At 34.8% G+C, this 20,166-nt stretch overlaps 2 protein-coding genes across 2 annotated transcripts; one reads left to right on the forward strand and one right to left on the reverse strand.

The window, feature by feature from the left end:
- Positions 1–191: 191 nt before the first annotated feature.
- On the reverse strand, positions 192–10,682 carry LOC132299504 (glutathione S-transferase zeta class-like). The gene is made up of 11 exons (XM_059796184.1): positions 10,557–10,682; positions 10,265–10,358; positions 10,078–10,134; positions 9,411–9,496; positions 9,238–9,309; positions 3,424–3,477; positions 3,224–3,299; positions 3,021–3,082; positions 1,288–1,347; positions 757–872; positions 192–413 (listed from the first exon to the last, which is right to left on the reverse strand). The coding sequence occupies exons 1-10, from the start codon at positions 10,572–10,574 to the stop codon at positions 771–773; spliced, it is 681 nt and encodes a 226-aa protein (XP_059652167.1). The 5' UTR covers positions 10,575–10,682; the 3' UTR covers positions 192–413; positions 757–770.
- A 4,448-nt stretch (positions 10,683–15,130) lies between these two features.
- On the forward strand, positions 15,131–19,464 carry LOC132301112 (probable polygalacturonase At1g80170). The gene is made up of 8 exons (XM_059798392.1): positions 15,131–15,277; positions 15,538–15,675; positions 16,308–16,505; positions 17,320–17,527; positions 17,610–17,691; positions 17,961–18,069; positions 18,215–18,328; positions 19,231–19,464. The coding sequence occupies exons 1-8, from the start codon at positions 15,131–15,133 to the stop codon at positions 19,462–19,464; spliced, it is 1,230 nt and encodes a 409-aa protein (XP_059654375.1).
- Positions 19,465–20,166: the final 702 nt, after the last annotated feature.

Genomic DNA, 20,166 nt, shown 5'->3' on the forward strand with positions numbered 1-20,166 from the left:
AGAATGGATGATGCAAGGACTTAAAAACTCTTGTTCATTTGTCCCCGTAAACTTACCGGAGAAAATATGCAATGCATCAGAGGAAAGGAGGGAAAAGGAATAGCATTTCCATAGCGATTTTACTAGAGAGGGATTTTCTTCGCGAGCAATCCTGATAGTGGTAAAACTGAGGAATACTGATGGTATAGCAATTTACAAAGATGAGAAAGCTTTATTATGGAAATTTTGGAAAGATGTCCGGAGAATATCATCGCACCAGTTCCATCTTTATTTGATCATTTATTCTAATTTAAACATGAAGTTCGATGACATACTATCCATCCTCATTGTCTTTGCACAAGATCTACTATTGCAGGCTTTTACCCCCATGATCAATCAAACAAGATTCCATGATGCAATTTTGAAACGGATATCTACACAGGAACAGAAGAAAGATTAGAATCAGTAAAATACACAAGTAAATATATATATACATACACACTATCCATCATACTCCGTAATTATTACACAGTCTAGAAAGTTGACATATAAAAGAGATGAATGGTTGTGTGTGGATAACGACATAACTAGACAAGTAGTGCATCTGCTATTCAGGTATCCTCAAACCCAAAGAAAATATATGCAAGACAGTCATGCACCAGGCGACTAAGTTAAATGGTGGTAGATCCTATGAAGTCTTAATATTAGAGAGAGTATTATTCTCTCTAATATATAAAAAAGAAGACACCTGTAAGTGCGAAAGTATTACTCAGATACCTCAACCCAATGCCTCAACCGCTGGGTGCATCTGGCTGCTTTTCTGGCATAGCGTCTTGGAAGGCAGGAAGCTCATTGTACGCCTCAAAAACCCTAGATAGAATAGGGAACTGAGTCTGCAAGAACCATCAAGGAACAAAAGATTTAAGTTGCAGAAGTATAAAAATAGTAGCAGATGCAAATATAGAAATGCAAGAAGTAAAATGAGCCAATTTGGGGGCTCAAGAAAGAAAACAGATAGTAATTATGTATTTGAGAACAGAAAAGAGCATTGTATATTGTACTTAAAATTACTTTAAAAAGTAAACACAAGTGACAGGATAATTATTCCTAGTGCTAGCCAATAGATGAAGAAACTGGATCCCAAATGCAAAAAGTTAAGACATGGATCTTTTTCCCATTTTTCCCTTTCCTCGTTTCTTCAGGATGCAAATCCTAAAAGATAAGACATGCAACTTTTATGCATCACTTGAAACATATATATAAAATGCATCGATGCAGCTGATTATGAACCTATAGAATAGACATTACCATGTCAATGTTGAACCTTTTGATTGCTCCATGAATCTGAGGCGCTAGAAACAAATCTGCCTGAAAATTATAGTCAATAAAATATGTTAGGAAATGATGTAAGCATCAGAAAATAATCTACAAGCACTCGCTTGCATTTAATTACGGTTGAAATTCCAGTGTGCTATGCCATTGTTACCAAGGTTGTATAGCTGAGACAACCACAAGTACTAATGCATACATAATCTGACAACTAACTTCGCATGCTTTCTAAGAGGACCATCCCCATCTCCTCCCAAAATTTTTATAAGCAATAGACTTTGCACCATAAGAGTACTTGAGACTTTCTCCAAAAATAATAACATTATAAAATGTCAAAGCGGTCTGTCGTGTATGTTGTCCTTTTCTAATTTTATATCTTCTTTTTGTTGAGCTCATTTTGCTATAGGAAGTTCTGCTAGACACACAAAACCACTTATCTGTTTAAGCTACACTATACACTTGTACAAGCAAACAAAGTAGATTCAGAAAGTGGATTAACCATGGTGATTCTTATGGAAGTTTTTTCAGACAATTAAAGCTATTACCAGTTGAAATATGTCGTACCCTGAGAGATATCAGGAAGCACTTTTTTTTTTTTAAACCGTTTTCTATCAAGTTGAAGTTCTGAACTCGAAAGCGTGAAGGCAATGCTTCACATTTCACTAGGTTTTTGAAACTTCATCGAGAGTTTAAACTCTGTACTTCTATGTTTCATCAAGTTCACCCTTACATTCTTCTTCAAATAAGATCTTCTCCCTCCTCAAATCAAATGTTAGATTGGAGAACCTTGCATTCCAATTCTTTTATTTCTCCTATTAGAAAGTCGGCTTTTTAATCAAAACACCACCTTGAAGGTTTTCAACCTAATTCACCATTCTCCCATCTTCAAAATAAGGCCATGGTAGTTAAATATTTCAAATTGAAATACTTTATTTTTTCATTGTTCAAAACACCACCACTTAACACAAATAAAAAATGTCATTACCCAGTTCTAGTCCTGCCATGTCAAGTCCTGGAAGGGAGGACTCGATACCTAATCTTTGGTTTTTTTCAAAGAAGCTACTCTGAGGCTCAAACTCGAGCCAGTGGTACAGATGCTCAAGCATTTACCCGCTGAACCAGGCATTGACCCTCAATTAACACAAATATGGACCAAAATTTACATCTACAGAGCCACTTCTCACACATTTGCAATATCAAAAGAGATGGACAGTTTTGATATTACATGTTTATATACAAGAGGCTTCTCCTACAGGAATGTCACTAACACATTAGAACTAACAAAGAAGAGGGGACCTCTGATTCCAATTCCTTAAGAAAAAGAAGAAAAGACACTACTTTGCAGTCACAATCCTCCCTCCAACAGGCACAAAAATAACCTATGGGACTTCTTTTAGAGTGAAAACTCTCAATCCATTGCATTTGGCTATCTTTTGTTTAATTAATTGAATCTCAATAATTATGCAAGCTGGGGTCCTTAGTCTCTACAGCTTACACAGCCAAAGTATCAAATTTCAACACTTGATTGAGGGATTAAATATTCATGCCACAACCCACTCGTTCCTTCCACCATCCCGTGGAAGATCCAACAAATTCCACCTCCAGTTGAAGCCTTAAAGAAGGATATATACATGCACCTTGAAGTGTATATGCAGCACAAGTATATACATATATAAATAGGCTTCAGTAAAGATGCCAGGGAAGAAACAAACCAAGAATACTTCATCGCCAGTGGCATATTTCCCAGCATAGTCTTTTAACAGTTTCTCAAGAGCTGCAATACAAGAGCATAGGAAAGTACAAAGGTTAGTACCAGCCAAGATTTGCTTCACAGGATCATAATTGTTCTTTGAATGATAAAAGAATTTTAATTAGAACAAAAGAACTTAATGATGGAAGTGCAGTGAAAAATTACCTGCAAACCCTTTCTCAATATGATACTTAACCCAAGCAACCCTCGCATCAGCATTAACGTTTTCCTCTATATACTTCTTTAAATGGCAAAGCATGAAAAATATTCAGAAACAACATGCTCGGACTATCTCATGACATCATTATCTGAATTCCAGTAATGAAAAGGTAATCCTAAAGCAGCAACTTCCATTGTTTACTCACCAGTACATCTAGATTCTGAAGAGGCTGTATGCTTGAGGAAACAATATTAGCAGCCTACAAATCAACATTGATGGATATATTCAAGGAATCAGCACAAAACAAAATTAAAAGTTCAACAGGATAAATAAAATGAACGTAAACAATTCTAGAGAATCAAAATCATCACTTGTTTATCAAACATATTATATCCTTAAACTAGGATGACAGAACTTCAATTAGAGCAGGGGTGTAGGACATGTTGTCTACTATGTAAAAGAACAATCCTCGTAACATTTTTCACCATGTTAGACTCACTAACGCACTTTTTTTAGTGGCATCATTGCAATATCCTTTCGAGAAGTCCATATTCTTCCCCTTCATTAAATAACTCATTATCTGTATCCTAAACTCCCATCTAAGGTTCATATTTCTAACCCTAAAAGATTTTCAATATTACAATTTTAATTACAAGTAGCACGGAACTATAGTTATTGTTGGAATTTGTGTCACAAATTCCAATTCTAATTATGTTTTTATTTTAGAGTTGTATACTATTAGGTAATTTCTTGTTTGGCAAGTCTTGGCCTCTAAGGAATTGTAATCCTTGTCCAACAAGGAATTATGTTTCTAACTCTCTAAATAAGTACATATGTTGTGGGTTGAGACTTATGAGATTGAGAGAGATATAGTCTCATGAGGGAGTTGATGGGTAGAGGTAGTATCCGGGTTGGTAGACTAGGAAAAACACCAATGACACTGGTAGCGAAGAGATAGGCTCATGGAGTGGTACATGGTGAAAAGACATGTATGTGGTGTTGGTACTCTATTGTTGTAATATCTGTACGAATGATAGTGGAATCTCTTCTCATCCATGGACTGTGATATTTCCGATTTTCAGCATTTTTCATTTTTCTGGAATTTTGTTGGTGCAAGGGCATTTTCGTCATTTCACGTTTTACGCACCGGACACCGTGGGGTGTGTCGGGTGTATCGGTGAGTTGGTTGGGGCGTTTCATTGGGTCCAGGACTCTTTGAAATGCAAGGTTGGTCATTTTTTCGTTTTTCGGACCAGACGGTCCCGTGTGGGACCAGCTGCCGGTATTGTTATGCACGGGGATTTTGGTTGGGTCCACTTGCATTTCACACATTTTATTTTATGTGTTTTAAGTGGCATTTTTATGGTGGTGTATTACATGTGTGTGTGGTGTGGAAATTAAAGCAAAAAGAAAAAGAGAAAAGAAAAGGATGGTGGTGGGACCCACCACCCACTCATTTTGTGACTTAGAGACCACGATTGGGTCTCAAATCTCACCTCTCCCGTAAGTCTCTCTCTCCTCTCTTTTCTTTGCAAATTTTTCTTCCATTTTCATAATCAAACTTCAAGCTTTGATTCCATCTTTAATACTTGATGATTTTAAGTGTCGTTTGAGGCAAAACGGAGAGCACGACGAGCTCTACGCATGAGTACCCTCGATTTCAGATTTGGTGCTCCCTTTGGATCTCGAAAATTGTGACCCATTTCAAGTGTTTTGCTCAATTTAGAGGTAGGGGTTCTTAATCCATGCAATCTTGTGCTTTTGTAAGTTATTTTCTCATAAATGGTTGTATAGCATGTTTAACTTGTATAGTATCTAGTCAATTGCTTAGTTGTTGGGTATATTGGTCAATTGTGTAATTATATGTGTTGAATGATCTGTGTGAAAGGCATGTTTAAGTGCCGATTTTTATATGCCTATCATGCTAGATTCTTATTGTATGACCACATGTTGTAAATTGGGAATCCTTATGAATCATGCTTTGTTAATCAAATTTGAGTTCGTTGTGGAATGATGCGCATAAATATGGCATTGAGGCATTCATACATCAACATTGGGTATGAAAAAGGGAAACATTGTTTTGATATGAAAAAAGGGGATTTTGGGGAAAAAGTTTGATTAAAGGGCTTTATAAAAACCCGGTCGCTGAGGGGTTACCAAAGGGCCGGAGGGTTAATATAGCCTATAGGGAACTAGGGAGATTGCCCTAGCGTAATTGAGCTAGCTGGGCCCAAAATGATGCCGCGGGGGTACCAAGGGTCAGGGACACTAGCCAATCCTTCTCTCGTGTCGCTGCGGGGTCACCAAAGGGCGGGTTATATTAATCGTTTGAAAGTAATGGTTTTGGAATGAAAATGGGGGGCGACATTGGCATGCATTGCATTTCATTGCATTGCATTGGTTACAGTGAATTTGTTATTATGTTGTGTATTCCCGACATGATATGACCCCATTTCCTATTGATCTATTCTTTGTATGGATTCACGGGGACATAAGAGGCGTGTCTTAAGTGCTACCTGCTGAGCTTTTGCTCACCCCACTATACTTATCATCTTTCAGGTCATGGAAAGGAATTGGCGGATAATAATCCATCGCAAGCTTGAAAGTTGTTAGAGGACCCTTTTGCTATTTTATACTTAGGCCATTCTTTTGTATGTCTATTGTTTTGGAAATGTAACACATGTTATTATTCATGGCCTTGTAACTCAAGTATGAGACTTAGCTTTTATTTAATGTAAATGGAACTAAAGTAAGCATTATGTTTAACGTCATGTAATTGTAATAAATGATCTTGTAGAATGATTAATTGACAGCCTATTAGTTTGCGATTGTTGAATGTCTCATATTTGATGGTTTTGTCCGGGTTGGGTTGTTTTAAAAGTCCCCTCAGCCGTATTAGTTCGTTTCCAAGCATAATAGATCAGTTACAGGATGCAAGGCTCGAAGAAGCCACTTCAGTCGACCGAAATGGCGCATCAGTCGACCGAACCCCTCTTGTTGACTCTCGGGATCTCCATTTTGGTTGACCGAAATAGGGTTCGGTCGACCGAACCGTTCACATGCTCTCAGTATCCCACCTTCGGTCGACCGAAGTGTGTCTGTCTTGGGTTTCTTGTTCCTCTTTCTTTTGAAATATTCTTTTGACTCTTGTATTTTGTTTTGATCATTTGGGAGAGCCTAGTTTGATCCTAAGGATGAGGTTTTGACGCTTAAGATGGATGAGTTTGATGTAGATGACCTCGGGTTCGAGTAAGGACCCGACTAATGATTCGAACCTCTAGGTCTCGGGTCGTTACATGGACGTAAGCCGATTTTTGGCTGAACCATGTATATCTGGTGTTTGTGTGTAATTGCTTTGTTAGTTTTTGTTGGATCTTTGTGTTACGCGCGCTTCCGTTGCTCCAACAAATTGGTATCAGAGCCAAAGGTGAAAGAGATCTAGAAAACACAAGAAGTCTCAACATGTGCTGCAACGGGCTTCAGTTGTAGGTGGAGTCAATCGGCTTGGTTACATGGCATAGAGCTCAAGTTGTCAAGGTGGAGCCTTAGAGGTTTGACTGATCGAGCGTATGGCGTGGATAATCGGAGTTTTGCAGAAGGATCGTCAAGATTGAAGTTGCAACAAGAATTGTCCTCATCAATGCCATGTTAGAGATGATTGGCTGGATGGAATTTAAGTCAAGGTGGAGATTGTTGGAATTTGAGCTCAAATTGTTATTCTAATTATGTTTCTATTTTATAGTTATATTCTATTAGGTAATTTTTTATTTGGCAAGTCTAGGCCTCCAAGGAATTGTAATCCTTGTCCAACAAGGAATTATGTTTGTAACTCTATAAGGTACATATGTTGTGGGTTGAAACTTATGAGATTGAGAGAGATGTAGTCTCATGAGGAAGTTGATGGGTAGAGATAGTATGCGGGTTGGTAGAGTAGAAAAAATACCAATGACACTGGTAGCGAGGAGATAGGCGAGTGGTACATGGTGAAAAGACATGTACGTGGTGTTGGTACTCTATTATTGTAACATCTCTACGAATGATAGTGGAATCTCTTTTCATCCATGGACGTAGGCCAATTTTGGCTGAACCATATATATCTTGCGTTTGTGTGTGATTGCTTTGTTGGCTTTTGTTGGATCTTTGTGTTTCGCGCACTTCCGCTGCCCCAACAGTAATATAAAGCTCTGACATGAGATGGAAAGACCTCAAACCACATATATTGATTTAATACCTAAGTTAGGATTAACTTTGTTTAGTCCTTCTACCTTGTTCACTTCAGCAGATCTTGTTTAGCAAGGTACCTTTTTTTTTATTATTATTATTTTTTTTAATAGCGAGGAGATAAGCTCGTGGAGTGGTATATGGTTACAAGACATGTACGTGGTGTTGATACTCTATTGTTGTAACATCTCTACGAATGATAGTGGAATCTCTTTTCATCCATGGACGTAGGCCGATTTTGGCTGAACCATATATATCTTGTGTTTGTGTGTGATTGCTTTGTTGGCTTTTGTTGGATCTTTGTGTTTCGCACACTTCCGCTGCCCCAACAGTAATATAAAGCTCTGACATGAGATGGAAAGACCTCAAACCACATATATTGATTTAATACCTAAGTTAGGATTAACTTTGTTTAGTCCTTCTACCTTTTTCACTGCAGCAGATCTTGTTTAGCAAGGTACTTGGATTAGGAATAATTAAGTGGCTGCCTAGATCTTTAGTACATCTTGCTGCTCCTAGATATTAAAAGAAAGAAGAACTATTTAAGGTGGTACATTAGTAATCACCTAGCTTGTTTGGATGACAGAGACAAGTTAGCCTTCCAGGATGGCTTTAGACAGATACTGATCGTATGGTAGTGAAGAAAATAAAATGCATCCCTTAGACTTCTCCTTAGACGGAGTTAAAAAGAACTCCTGAATTTTACATAATAGAATTTGAAACTCATTGTTCTCCTTGCATGAGTAATTTATTCCTTGAGTGAGGTAAAATTTGACCATGGTAAGGTAATTTATTGCTAATCTTGCATCTTCTTGCGAGGATATCCTTGTGGAAAGTGACCACTGACCACCATGATGATTCATTGGGTAACTTCTATCTCATGGCAGGAGATACCCACAACTTTGCATCAGGTGCTAGATTGTAGAGGCAGACTGCCTCAATGTGATGTTAGATTGAGAGGCTGTTGGAACTTGAGTCTTGAAGCAACCAAAAAGCATTCATGCTAGTCCATCCAATGGAACACAGGTGGTGAAAATAGTAGCAACCTTGTGCAAGAAGAAATTTCAGCTTATGATTTGAATACAACTCTTTATTCGTTTCCAGAGTGGACACGACATTCAAATAATCAAGAAGATCTTAACAAAAGATGAGAGTAACCAAACATAATTGTCGATATATTTATTTAAAAATTATAGGTCTGAAACAAGTTTCACCAATAAGAAAGTACTATATGTCAGGTGTAGGACTCAATAACCATGTATTGTCAATCAGTAACTTTTACGCAATGATTAATCTTTTCTTCACAAAATATGAGTCAATAGATTATTCCATTTTATGTTTGACTCTCACTGTATATGAATATTTGCTACTATTCGCAAAATTGGTAGCAATCTAATTGCAAGATGACCTAAAAAACCTACAAAGGCTATGAAAATTGCAAACTCCAGCCATCCTAGGGCCTGTGACAGCTTATATGCCCAATACGTCTAAGCAAAAGACTAGTATAAAGGGAAATTTAATGATTAAGACTCAAATATACTGCTGTAAATTGCCTATAGGCATCATCATAAAAATCATACCAACAATTAAATAAGAAGTGATGAATAAGTGAAAATATACACCTATGGCTGACCAGCCAACATCAAATAGCAATTTTGAAGGCAGAAGCACACAAATTCTTGCTTTATTTGTACACCCAATTGTCAACACTATCAAGCTGGTGTCAAATTGCTGATACATATAGTCCGCTAAAAAAGAAACCAAATTTTGGAAGAGTAACAAACCAATTGCAATTTACCTGGTAATTAATTGCTCTTTTCTGAAGATCACGGGGCAACAGTGGATGTTGAGGATACTTTTCTTCTAGATACTGTACAACACAATGCACATACAATAATCCGTTTGGTGAAGTCCAAAACATTTTAGAGTCAAATTCACATCAAGGGACAACGAGAATAAAAGTCTTTTCACCATTAAGATCGCAAAAGAGTCAGCAACTACCAAGTCTTCATCTACCAGCACCGGTACATAACCAATAGGATTGAGCTTTGTAAATTCTGTACTCAAAAAAAATTGAGAACATGTTAAAAAGCCATATGAAGACTAAAAAATAAGTGTATATCTGGTCCCCCAAAAAAAACATCGAGCTAGCATCCAAAAACTTTTGGGCCAACTTTAAAAAAATTGTGACGATGATTCAAGACTCAATTTTGTAACTTGGCTGCCCCCCCTACCTCCTTTTTCATAAAATTTCTCTCATAAAGGGTGCATAAAATAGACCAAAATCAAAAAATGTATTTTATGAAGACAAGCACGTAACATATCCAATTAGTGTTGCATTTCTGCATATCCAGATTGACCTTTTAAAATTCATGGTCTATTTCCAGCTCAAAGTAACTTTCTTTGATAATTATACATCATGAAAAGAAAGTTATTGATCCTAATTTGTGAACAAGAAAAAAAAATAAAATTTGAAGTTAGAATGTCTATGGTGTAACATTAAAGCCGGACATCCAATATGTTTATTATTATTAATGTAATATTTCATCATCATAGTATCGTATAAATAAGCCGAAATACTATAATAAATCTCATAAGCCACTATATGCATATAAATATATGTATATATTATTCTCACCAGGACTAAACTGCTCTCCTTTCAGCAAATTAACTGGTTTGTACTCGTATTTGAGACCTGGTTTGAAAAAGAAAAACCCAAATGGTCAATACTTAACGAAATAAAAAATCAGGGTTTTACAAAGTGAAAACCAACAGAAGAAAATGATTGATCAAATTTAGAGAGAGAGAGTAGTAGAGTAAAAGACCTTTCAAGTTGAGAGCGATACGAACACGGCAAGAGCAAGAGCTCCGCCAATAAGAATAGAGTTTCAGCTTCGTTGGCTCCTCACCACCACTCGCCTATTCACAAACAAACAGCAGCTCATTAGACAATAAATTCAATTAATTGGGTTTGTAGCGATTGATGGGAAAGAAAATCAGAACAGAAAGCTAGAAAATTTTACTGGGACAAACAAATTGAGAAATGGAAACGGAGTAATTTTTTTTTTCTTTTCGAAACAGAGTAATTGATTGGCGATGAATTTGAGAAACACCCACCATAGTGCGCTCAGACATGATCAGAACTACAGATTGAACAATTCTGTTGGCACCGATTTGTATGTTTATACTATTATATTGACATAGATATAGAGAGCTACGAGGCCAGTAGTGTCATCATACCTATATATATATATATATAGATATATATATGGTGGGACCATACTGGCCCTTTCATGCATCAATCCACACAAGTAATTACACTGGGCAAAGAGATAAAAACACGGTTAATATTTAGAGAAATGCCGGCTCACCAAGGAGCTCTCGCTGTGGGCCACAGGATCTGTTTCATTTGGGATTCGAAAAAAAAGTGAGGACAGTAGCACTCACACCTGATCATCTCCCTCTCTCATCCTCTCTGCAGTCTCTTTTCTCCCTCTCTCTCTCTTTCTCTCTATCTCACCCTCACCTTTGCAAAACCCAAATCAAACAAACCCAAAAAAATCCCTTCTTTCCAAAACCCAAATCCATCACCTCAACCTTCGCCGGAAAATTAAACCTTCGTGAACAAAGAATACCCTTCTTTTTTTTTTTTTCTTGCCCCTTTTTCTCCCCTATTTCCTCTCTGTCTCTCTCACTAATTAGGATGTCTTTAGTAATGTTTTTCTTTTTTGTTTTTGCATAAACAAAATTTTGCTTTCTTAAGCGAAAATAGCAAACATAACATTTGTTATTGTTACAAATTTGAAAACATAAAACAATAATAGCGTTTAGTAATACAACATATATATTTATTACAAAATATATATAATATTCTTTAATTTTTTTATTTTTTTCATTTCTATTTTAATTTTTTCATGAAAAGAATTTTAGGAGTTACTGATTAGAGGTGAGGGGGAGAGTACCAAAAAGCCATAAATCTAGAAAATTTAATTTAAAATTATAAATCTTAAGCCAATACATCACAAGTACAAAATTAGATTTACCAAGACAAAAACATTCCCACCAATTATATATATAAATACATGTGTATGCATAATGTATACATTTATTATGTGATATATAATATATTTAGCATATGATAATTTATTATAAATAAAAAATATTAAATAGTATATCTTCTATGTAATAAAATATATATTGTGTTATAATATTATAAATTAATTATAATTTAATATTTACATATAATATAATATAGATATAAAATAATATAAAATATCTACTGTTTAGTAATTTAATAACATTATATTCTATATCAAAAATTATTTTGTCACAAAAAATAATTTACATTATTATTTTATATATTATATATTAATATATATTTTTATCAAATAAAAAATAATATACAATATTTAATATATTCTATATTAAAAATATATATTTTTATTAACATTTAATATGCAACTTAGTATATAACACAAATAATATGAATTTTATTTGAAATGAATAGTGCATGTGTAGTAACATTAGTGAAAACGTTTCTGCGCTACAGTGCCGAAAATATAGGAAACATCATTTTTATGTTTATCTTTTCTTCACAAAAATTGAAAACGTTTTCTGTTATAAAAAAACAAAAACATTTTAAAGAACGCAATTTTTGTTTTCGTTTTGCCATTTTAGAAATTGACAACAGAAAATAAGAAACGTTTCTCGTTACTAAACGCAATAGTCTTTTATTTTTGCTTTTGTTTTTTTGTTTTTTTCATTTTTGGCCTTTCTCTCTCCTCTATTATGAACAGCCACCACCGGCCACCATCCTTTCTTCTTCTTTTTTCTCTCCCCATTCTCCTCTGTTTCCTCTCCATATCTCCCCCAAATTATTATTTTTTTTTTTTTTGGCCTTTCTCTCTCCTCTATATGAACAACCACCACCATCCTCCCAAACACTGCCACAATCTCTTCCTCTGCTTCCCAGTTTTCATCTCTCCCCTATATTGTAAAATAGCTGATCAAAGTCATCATTCAAAGTGGCCGACTTGCTGCCATTTTCGTCCTTTGTCATCGCCAATCTGGTTTGCCGATGAAAGGATCATCGGCGGGTTGCTGGCAGCTTTCTCACTCTACTCTCTCTTCTTCGCTGGAAGTAATGAAGATGAAAAAAAAAAAAAAAAAAAAAAACGCTAGAGAGAAAAAGAAAACAGAGAAGAGTCTAATACTACGTTTGGTGTGTAGAAATGGAATGAAATGGAATACCCATTTCAACCATTTCTTTGTTTGGTATGCAACTTAATGTGGGAATGACAATTCCATTGGAACGAAAATCCATTCCTGAGAATGAAAATCTATTCCACCGCCATCGTCTTCCACCTCCCCCATCGCCTTCTATCACCGCCACCACCATTACCACCACCTTCCACCACCGCCTTGCACCACCACTACTGCTACCACTACCACCACCGCCCCCACCTTCCACTGCCTTCCACCACCGCCACCGCCACCACCGTCACGCCTTCCATCACCATCACCTTCCACCATCACCACCACCACATCCATTTCCACTGCCTTCCACCACCACCATAGTCACACCACTATTTCCTTCCACCACAACCACCACACTATTGCCACCGCCTTCTACCAAAACCACTACCACCTTCTACTACCACTGCTGCCACAATTTCCACCATTGCCACCACTGTCGCCTTCCAACCCCACCACCTACACTACTATTGCTTTCCACCATCCACCGCCCGCCACTGCCACCATTTATTTTAAAAATATTATTAGAGAATATCATTTTGTTAATTTAATTTAATTTATTTGTTACTAAGAGGGATATTTTGGAGAATTCAATTCGAAATTTATTTCATTCTAAATTTTAAATTGGTCCAACCAAACACTAGAATGAGTATTATCATTCCATTCCTACACATTTCATATTTACAGCCAAACAATAGAATGAGAATGACCATTCTATTCCATTCCCACTAGCATTCTATTTCTTTCCTGCACACCAAACGCAACATAAATGTTTGAGGAGAGATAAAGGGAAAGCTTGTGAGCCACAATATGCGAGGTGGACAATTAAAATGGGACGGAGGTAGTAATAATAATAATTTTTTTCGAATCCCAAGAATGATCAATCTAACGGTTCAATAGCGAGAGCTCGTTGGTGCTATTGCGAGCGCGCGCTCGCAATAACATTACTCTAATATTTATATTTTGGGAAGGGCTTAATGTCCATACCCGATCATGACTTTTAAAAAGTTATGGCATGACACGTGATTATTTTAAATTATAAAATTTTTAAAACATCTTTTTACTCTCCCTAAAACCCTTCTTATACAATTTTATATGTAAACCACATTACCCTCTTTCTCTAGCCTTTTTCTTTCCCTCTCTACTCCTAAATTCTGTCTCTATCCCACGATTTTTCTCCACCCAACGGTAAGTTTCTCCCTCTCTATCTATATATACAACACTTTTTAAAGAAATAAAAAAAAAAAATGTAAACATTCTTAATGTTTACATTTTCGTCAAATAATAATTATATCATTTATATGTAGGGTTAGGCACTTTATATTTACTTAGTTTTTTTATTTAAAAAAAAAAAAAAAATTCAGTTACATAAGGGCACTTTAATTTTTTAATCGCTTCACTGATGGTAGTTCCTTGTTTGTACCAAAAGTTATAGCTAGTTAGGAACATTTAAAAATTTATAAAGAGTTATTTATTGCCCACGACCTGTACGCCCCCTTTTTTTTTTTTTTTTTTTTTTTTTTTTTTGTTAAAACGACCTATACGCTTATTACTTGCCTAAAATGAAAATTATTGGATATTTGGATGGAGGATTGATGAGTGATGAGACCCGTGAGAGTTTATCTCAAGGATAAATTACAATTCCCTTCCACCTAGTTATGATATACACTTAGTTCTTCTGTATTTTAGATTTTTACAGTTAATGAGTCAATTCATTTGGCAAGTTTTTTTAGCTAGATTTATCAATATCTTAGATTACATAGACTTCTATACTTTTTATAATTTCACTTATCTCTTAACTTGACAGCTGTCTAACTTGATAACGGTAACATATTATTTTACCGTTTTGTTCATAAAATATCTACTGTCACTTCAGATATTAGAAGAACAAAACTAACCTTTTATTTATTGTTTACTACTAGCATTAGCAAATTCCATTACGTGCTTATGGGGCGCACGCACGCACACACACATATATATATATGTGGGTCAAGTCCAAAAACACTGATGTACTATGTTTATTACACTCCTAGCATGTGAAAAACGCCTTTAATGTATCAAATTTGTGTAAATAGGTCATATAGATATATTTAAAGTAGAGTTAGACTAAAATGTCCTTCCTTTGACATTTTATTAAAAAAAAAAAACTATCATTTTGTAAAATAAAGAGAGGCTATATGACAATTTCTAGATAAGTTAAAAATAACAAATAGATAAACGTGAAAGACTGAAATGCAAACTCTTCCAAGTAAATTTGTGTTCATAATAAACTCTCTTTCATTCATCTCTCACATATAATATATAATACAATAAATCAGTCATTAAAAAAAATGGATATGTGAGGTTGTCTTCGATATCGAAAGAAAAAAAATTGCGATTTTGCCATCAGAGCTTCCAAAACAATTTTTTTATTTTTTTTCCTTTTTGTAATTTCAACTATGACCAACTTTCTCCTTCTCTTTTTTGTGTTCACTCTTTTTGCTCTATCAGTTCAAAGTGATCGTGGTACCAATGATGATAACAAAGATATGTTTAATGTAGTTGATTTCGGAGCCACCGGAAATGGAAAAACTGATGATACCCAGGTCAAATATATATTTATTTCGTAATTGATTCTTTCCCGTCGTTGCTTTATTGTGAGTAGAATCGGATTAGTCCCACTATCGAACTACATATTATTTATTTATTTGGTGACAAAAAACTCTTTTCAAGTAGATGTTGAGTATTAATAGTCACAGACAGATTGGCTTGTTTTTATATATATATGTGTGTGTGTGTATGGTTCTTGAGATCTCATTGATTATATAATTTACATACACATATATATATACATAAATAATTGCAGGCATTCGAGGATGCATGGAAGGCTGCGTGCAATTCTAAGGCTTCTTCACCAACCATGCAAGTTCCCTCGGGGAAAACATTTCTACTACAACCCTTGGTGTTCACTGGCCCTTGCAATGCCAAAAATGTTTATGTTGTGGTAATTATATCGATCCCTTTAGTATTCATTTTTTATTATTATTATTAATTTATAATTTCCCACTTTGGGGTAGGGTTTTCAGAAATGGAGAAACTTATATATAGTGTGATCTATTCTGAAATTATTTTAAAGGATTTAAAAATGATAATACTAGAGGGGGGAAAAATAAAAAAATAAAATAAGAGGGATGATAATGTTGAATATATATTGCTAAAGTAAAATATATATATATATATTGCAATTATTTTATTTATTTATTAAATTTTACTTTATATTACTATTTGGCCCCCTCCCATAACCCACCTACCTAGCACATGTAGTCACATCACATGCAAACATCACATGCAAATGGTGATCCCAAGAGAATTCGAAGGACGTTCAAGACATGAGGTGGTAGTCTTTACCATTTGACTATTTTCTTGAAGATAGATTTATGTATCATAAAAAAAATTCCTGTATATCCTTTATATATGTTAATTGAAAATTGAAATAGCATATATAAAAATTGAAATTTCTATAGGAATGAAAATTGAAGACCTGTGATGCAATAAGTACTCTTTGATTTCTCAATTCTCATGGTAAAATAAGCATTTCTTGTATGAATGTTATATTTTGATTTCCTTAATTTACAGATAGATGGGACCATAATTGCGCCAAGTAATCCATCAGAATGGAAATGCGAGGACGACAAGTACTGTCGTCAATGGATTCATTTTCTTGACCTCGAAGGCCTCTATATTTCAGGCTCTGGTACCATCAATGGCAATGGAGATAAATGGTGGGGTTCCTACTGTGAGGACAGCCATGAGCGTTGTAAGAAGAAACCAACGGTTAGTAATGACCTTGGGCAGTTTAGTCTTTTTACACGTGTGATCATTTTATATTTACTTTGGATGTTATATTGTTTCACTAAGCTCAAAAATTCAATTTGTTAGTATACTCACAGTTTTTTAGGAAATGTAACAAGTGTCCTTTAGAGGGGTGGAGCCATGATAGGATCGACAACTCTAATTAATTTGATATGAGTCACGTATGTGAGTTGACACAAAGGGACTAGGTTGAAATGTGACAGTCCTAAAGATTAACCCTCGCGGGATTAAGCAATGGTGGGAGTTTATAATATGTGATTGTCGTCATGTTGTGGGCAATAGGCCTTGACACAACAGGAGTAGGTTGAAATGGGAACAGTCCTAGAGGATTAATGGGAAGAGTCCTAAAGGTTAACTATCCCGAGATCAAGCAATGATAGGAGTTTAATGCAATGGACTAACGTCCCAAAAAAGGTTAACTCTCCCTAGATCAAGCAATGACACTATGGTAGGAGTTTAATGCAGAAAGGTTAATCCTTCCAAGATTAAGCAATGACAGGAATTTAATGTAGTGTACTAACCCAGAAAAGGTCAATTCTTCTGAGATCAAACAATGACAGGTTTAATGTAGTGGACTAACCCAAAAAATGTTAACTCTTCTGAGATCAAGCAATGACAGGAGTTTAATGTAATAGACTAACCCAAAAAAGGTTAACCCTTCTGAGATCAAGCAATGACAAGAGTATAATGTAGTGGACTAACCCTTATAATATGTAATTATAGGCATGAATGTATTAAATAATGTATCTATATATTTATATATATTGATTTGCAGGGGTTTGTAGTAGAACATGGCAACAATGTGCACATAAGTGGCCTAAACTTTAAGGACAACCCAAAAATGCACATTGCCTTTGAAAGGTCGACTTGGGTATATGTCACTGATCTCACCATCACTGCCCCTTCGGACAGTCCCAACACTGATGGTATTCACCTCCAGCACTCCCAAAACGTCTTCATTAAACAATCTCAAATCGGAACTGGTATGCTAAATAGAATGTACTTTTACCATATATGCTTCTGTTTTTTTTTTTTGTTGCTGTTATTAATTCAATTGAAATGCAGGTGATGACTGTATTTCAATTGGAGATGGTTCTTCAAACGTTGACATTAGGAACATCATGTGTGGACCAGGTCATGGTATAAGGTGAAAATTTAATTTTTTTATTGAGTTGTGTTATGGATCGTCGCAGCTGCATAACATCAGTCTTTAAATATTCTGAATTGCACAATGGAGCCCACAGATACAAAGATTGATTGTGCAGTCGCGATTACACTATATCAGATATTTGAATTCCACAGTGTTCAAAATTGCAACTACATTTAGCATTTTTGTTTATATATATATATTTATTTCTTCCCATTATTATTATTGACTTTTAGGTGTTTTTTTTTTTTTTCTCCTCCTAATTAAAGTATTGGAAGTCTGGGTGAAAAAGGGAAGGAAGAGACTGTGGAGAATGTCCATGTTAGTGAGGTTGAATTTCGGGGAACTGAAAATGGAGCTAGAATTAAAACATGGCAGGTAATGAATTTTATAAACTAGACTGTGATGATATTGAGTATTTAAAATATATTAAACTTTGTATCTTAATGATGTATATTAATACTTTGTATTAATGATTATAATATTTTGATTTGCTTATAATGTATATTTTGTTGTGAATCAGGGAGGGAAAGGGTATGCTAGAAAAATAGTTTTTGAGAAGATAACATCCCATGATTCAAAGCGACCCATCATCATTGATCAGTACTACTGTGACCATGAAGACTGCCATAATCAAGTATGACTTCTTTAATCTTGTGAATTTGATTCAATGGATGAACTGTTATAACATATACTTTCACATATGTGTAGTGTAGTGTAGTGTAGTGTGTGTGTGAAAATGATGTTCTCGTTGAAAATGTGAATGAATGTAAAAGACGTAGGAACTAGGGTACATCACAGACACAAGATTTTTTTAGTTGGAAGGCCAAATTGGTAATATGCAAAAATAAAATGAAAGATAGCATTGAGACTATAGTTAATACATTTTCATACCAAAACATTTGTAAACAAATTATTTTTTAGATGTCAATAAAAATAAATGAAAAGGAGTGAACAAAAGGTAAAATTATAAGACAAAAAGGAATATGAGTTATATTCTGATTTTTCCATTTTTCACTTCAAATGTCTGTCTGAATAAAAGTGAGATGTCAAAAAACCAATTTTAAATTCACTATGAATCTTATAGGAGAAAGTGTCAATTCTTTTCAATATTTTTACTAAGAGTGTACAGATTTTTTTCCTTGCTATTTCAATCATTCTTAAGTAGTGATGAATAAGATAGGCGTCTCTCTTTTCACCAATAATAATAACAGTTTGATAAGAGAGAGACGTATCATCAACTACCACTAATAAAAAATTGATTAATAATTTGAACAACGAAATTATATTCAAGAAATATGGTATGAAAATGATAACAGTTGGATAGCAGAGAGACGTGTCCTTAACCAGTACTAATAAAAAATTGACTAATAATAGCTTGACTAACGATATTATAGTCAAGAAATATGGTATGAAAGACTATTTTGGAGCCGCAATGTCACATTTCTTTCTCAAATTTGTTTTGTTACTCATATATATACATATGATATTGACGATTATGTATATATATATATATTGATTTGGGTTAAATTTGTACAGACATCAGCAGTGAAAGTGAGCGATGTTAGATACAGTAATATATTTGGGACATCAAATGATGAGACTGCGGTGGAATTTGCATGCAGCGAGTCAGTTCCATGCACAGATATCTCTATGAATGATATCCATCTTAGTAGCTCAACCGAAGACACAGATGACACACAATCCATCTGTTTGAACGTCAAAGGAACACAAAATGGTGAAGTCTATCCTCGCGTCCCTTGCTTGACCTAAACCTAGATATACTCATTAATTTCTCCAACAACAAATTATTTAGGATATATATATATATATAGATATGTGAAGTACAGTGCAGCAATATTGTAGAAATTTTTTAAAAATTTTTTACGTTTTATCATCCTATTTATCCCTTTCGACAATTAATCGTACTTACAACATTTTTATTCCAAGAGATTTATGAGTTATTTATGTATTCTCGATACTTTATTTGAAGCAGTTGTTCGAATTCCTTTTGAGATGCATAGCCTTTTTTTTTTTTTTTTTGACCAATAGCTCGATTAAGTCTTGAATAAGCCCTTCAAAGCTTGATACAAATAACATACTAGTACTCAATTTAAAGAAAGTTAATAATGAATTAACATTAATGATGTGAAATAGAATCTTCTTGGAAGGAGGGGTTCAAAATAATGAATGAATTTGAGCAGAGCCCATGGACAAAATGGTTTCACCAATCTAATTTCTTAATTTTTACTTTTCACCTCAAAGCAAAACTTCCAAATTCAGTCGCTTTTAAGCACATCTATGCTCACAAAATGTTTTAAAAATTATATACTCCGTATATAATTGCATGCAAATCCAGTCAACTTAAGCATGTGAGTGTGAGAGAGAAGTCACTTAAGCATGAGTGTGTGAGAGAGAGAGCAAACCACTCCACTCAGAATAATGATGATACTGGTAAAAAAAAAATGTTAAATT

Source organism: Cornus florida, unplaced genomic scaffold, assembly GCF_030987335.1.
Source record: "Cornus florida cultivar Cherokee Brave unplaced genomic scaffold, ASM3098733v1 CherokeeBrave_3.0.0_Hap2_Chr03, whole genome shotgun sequence".
NCBI classification, from domain to species: Eukaryota; Viridiplantae; Streptophyta; class Magnoliopsida; order Cornales; family Cornaceae; genus Cornus; species Cornus florida.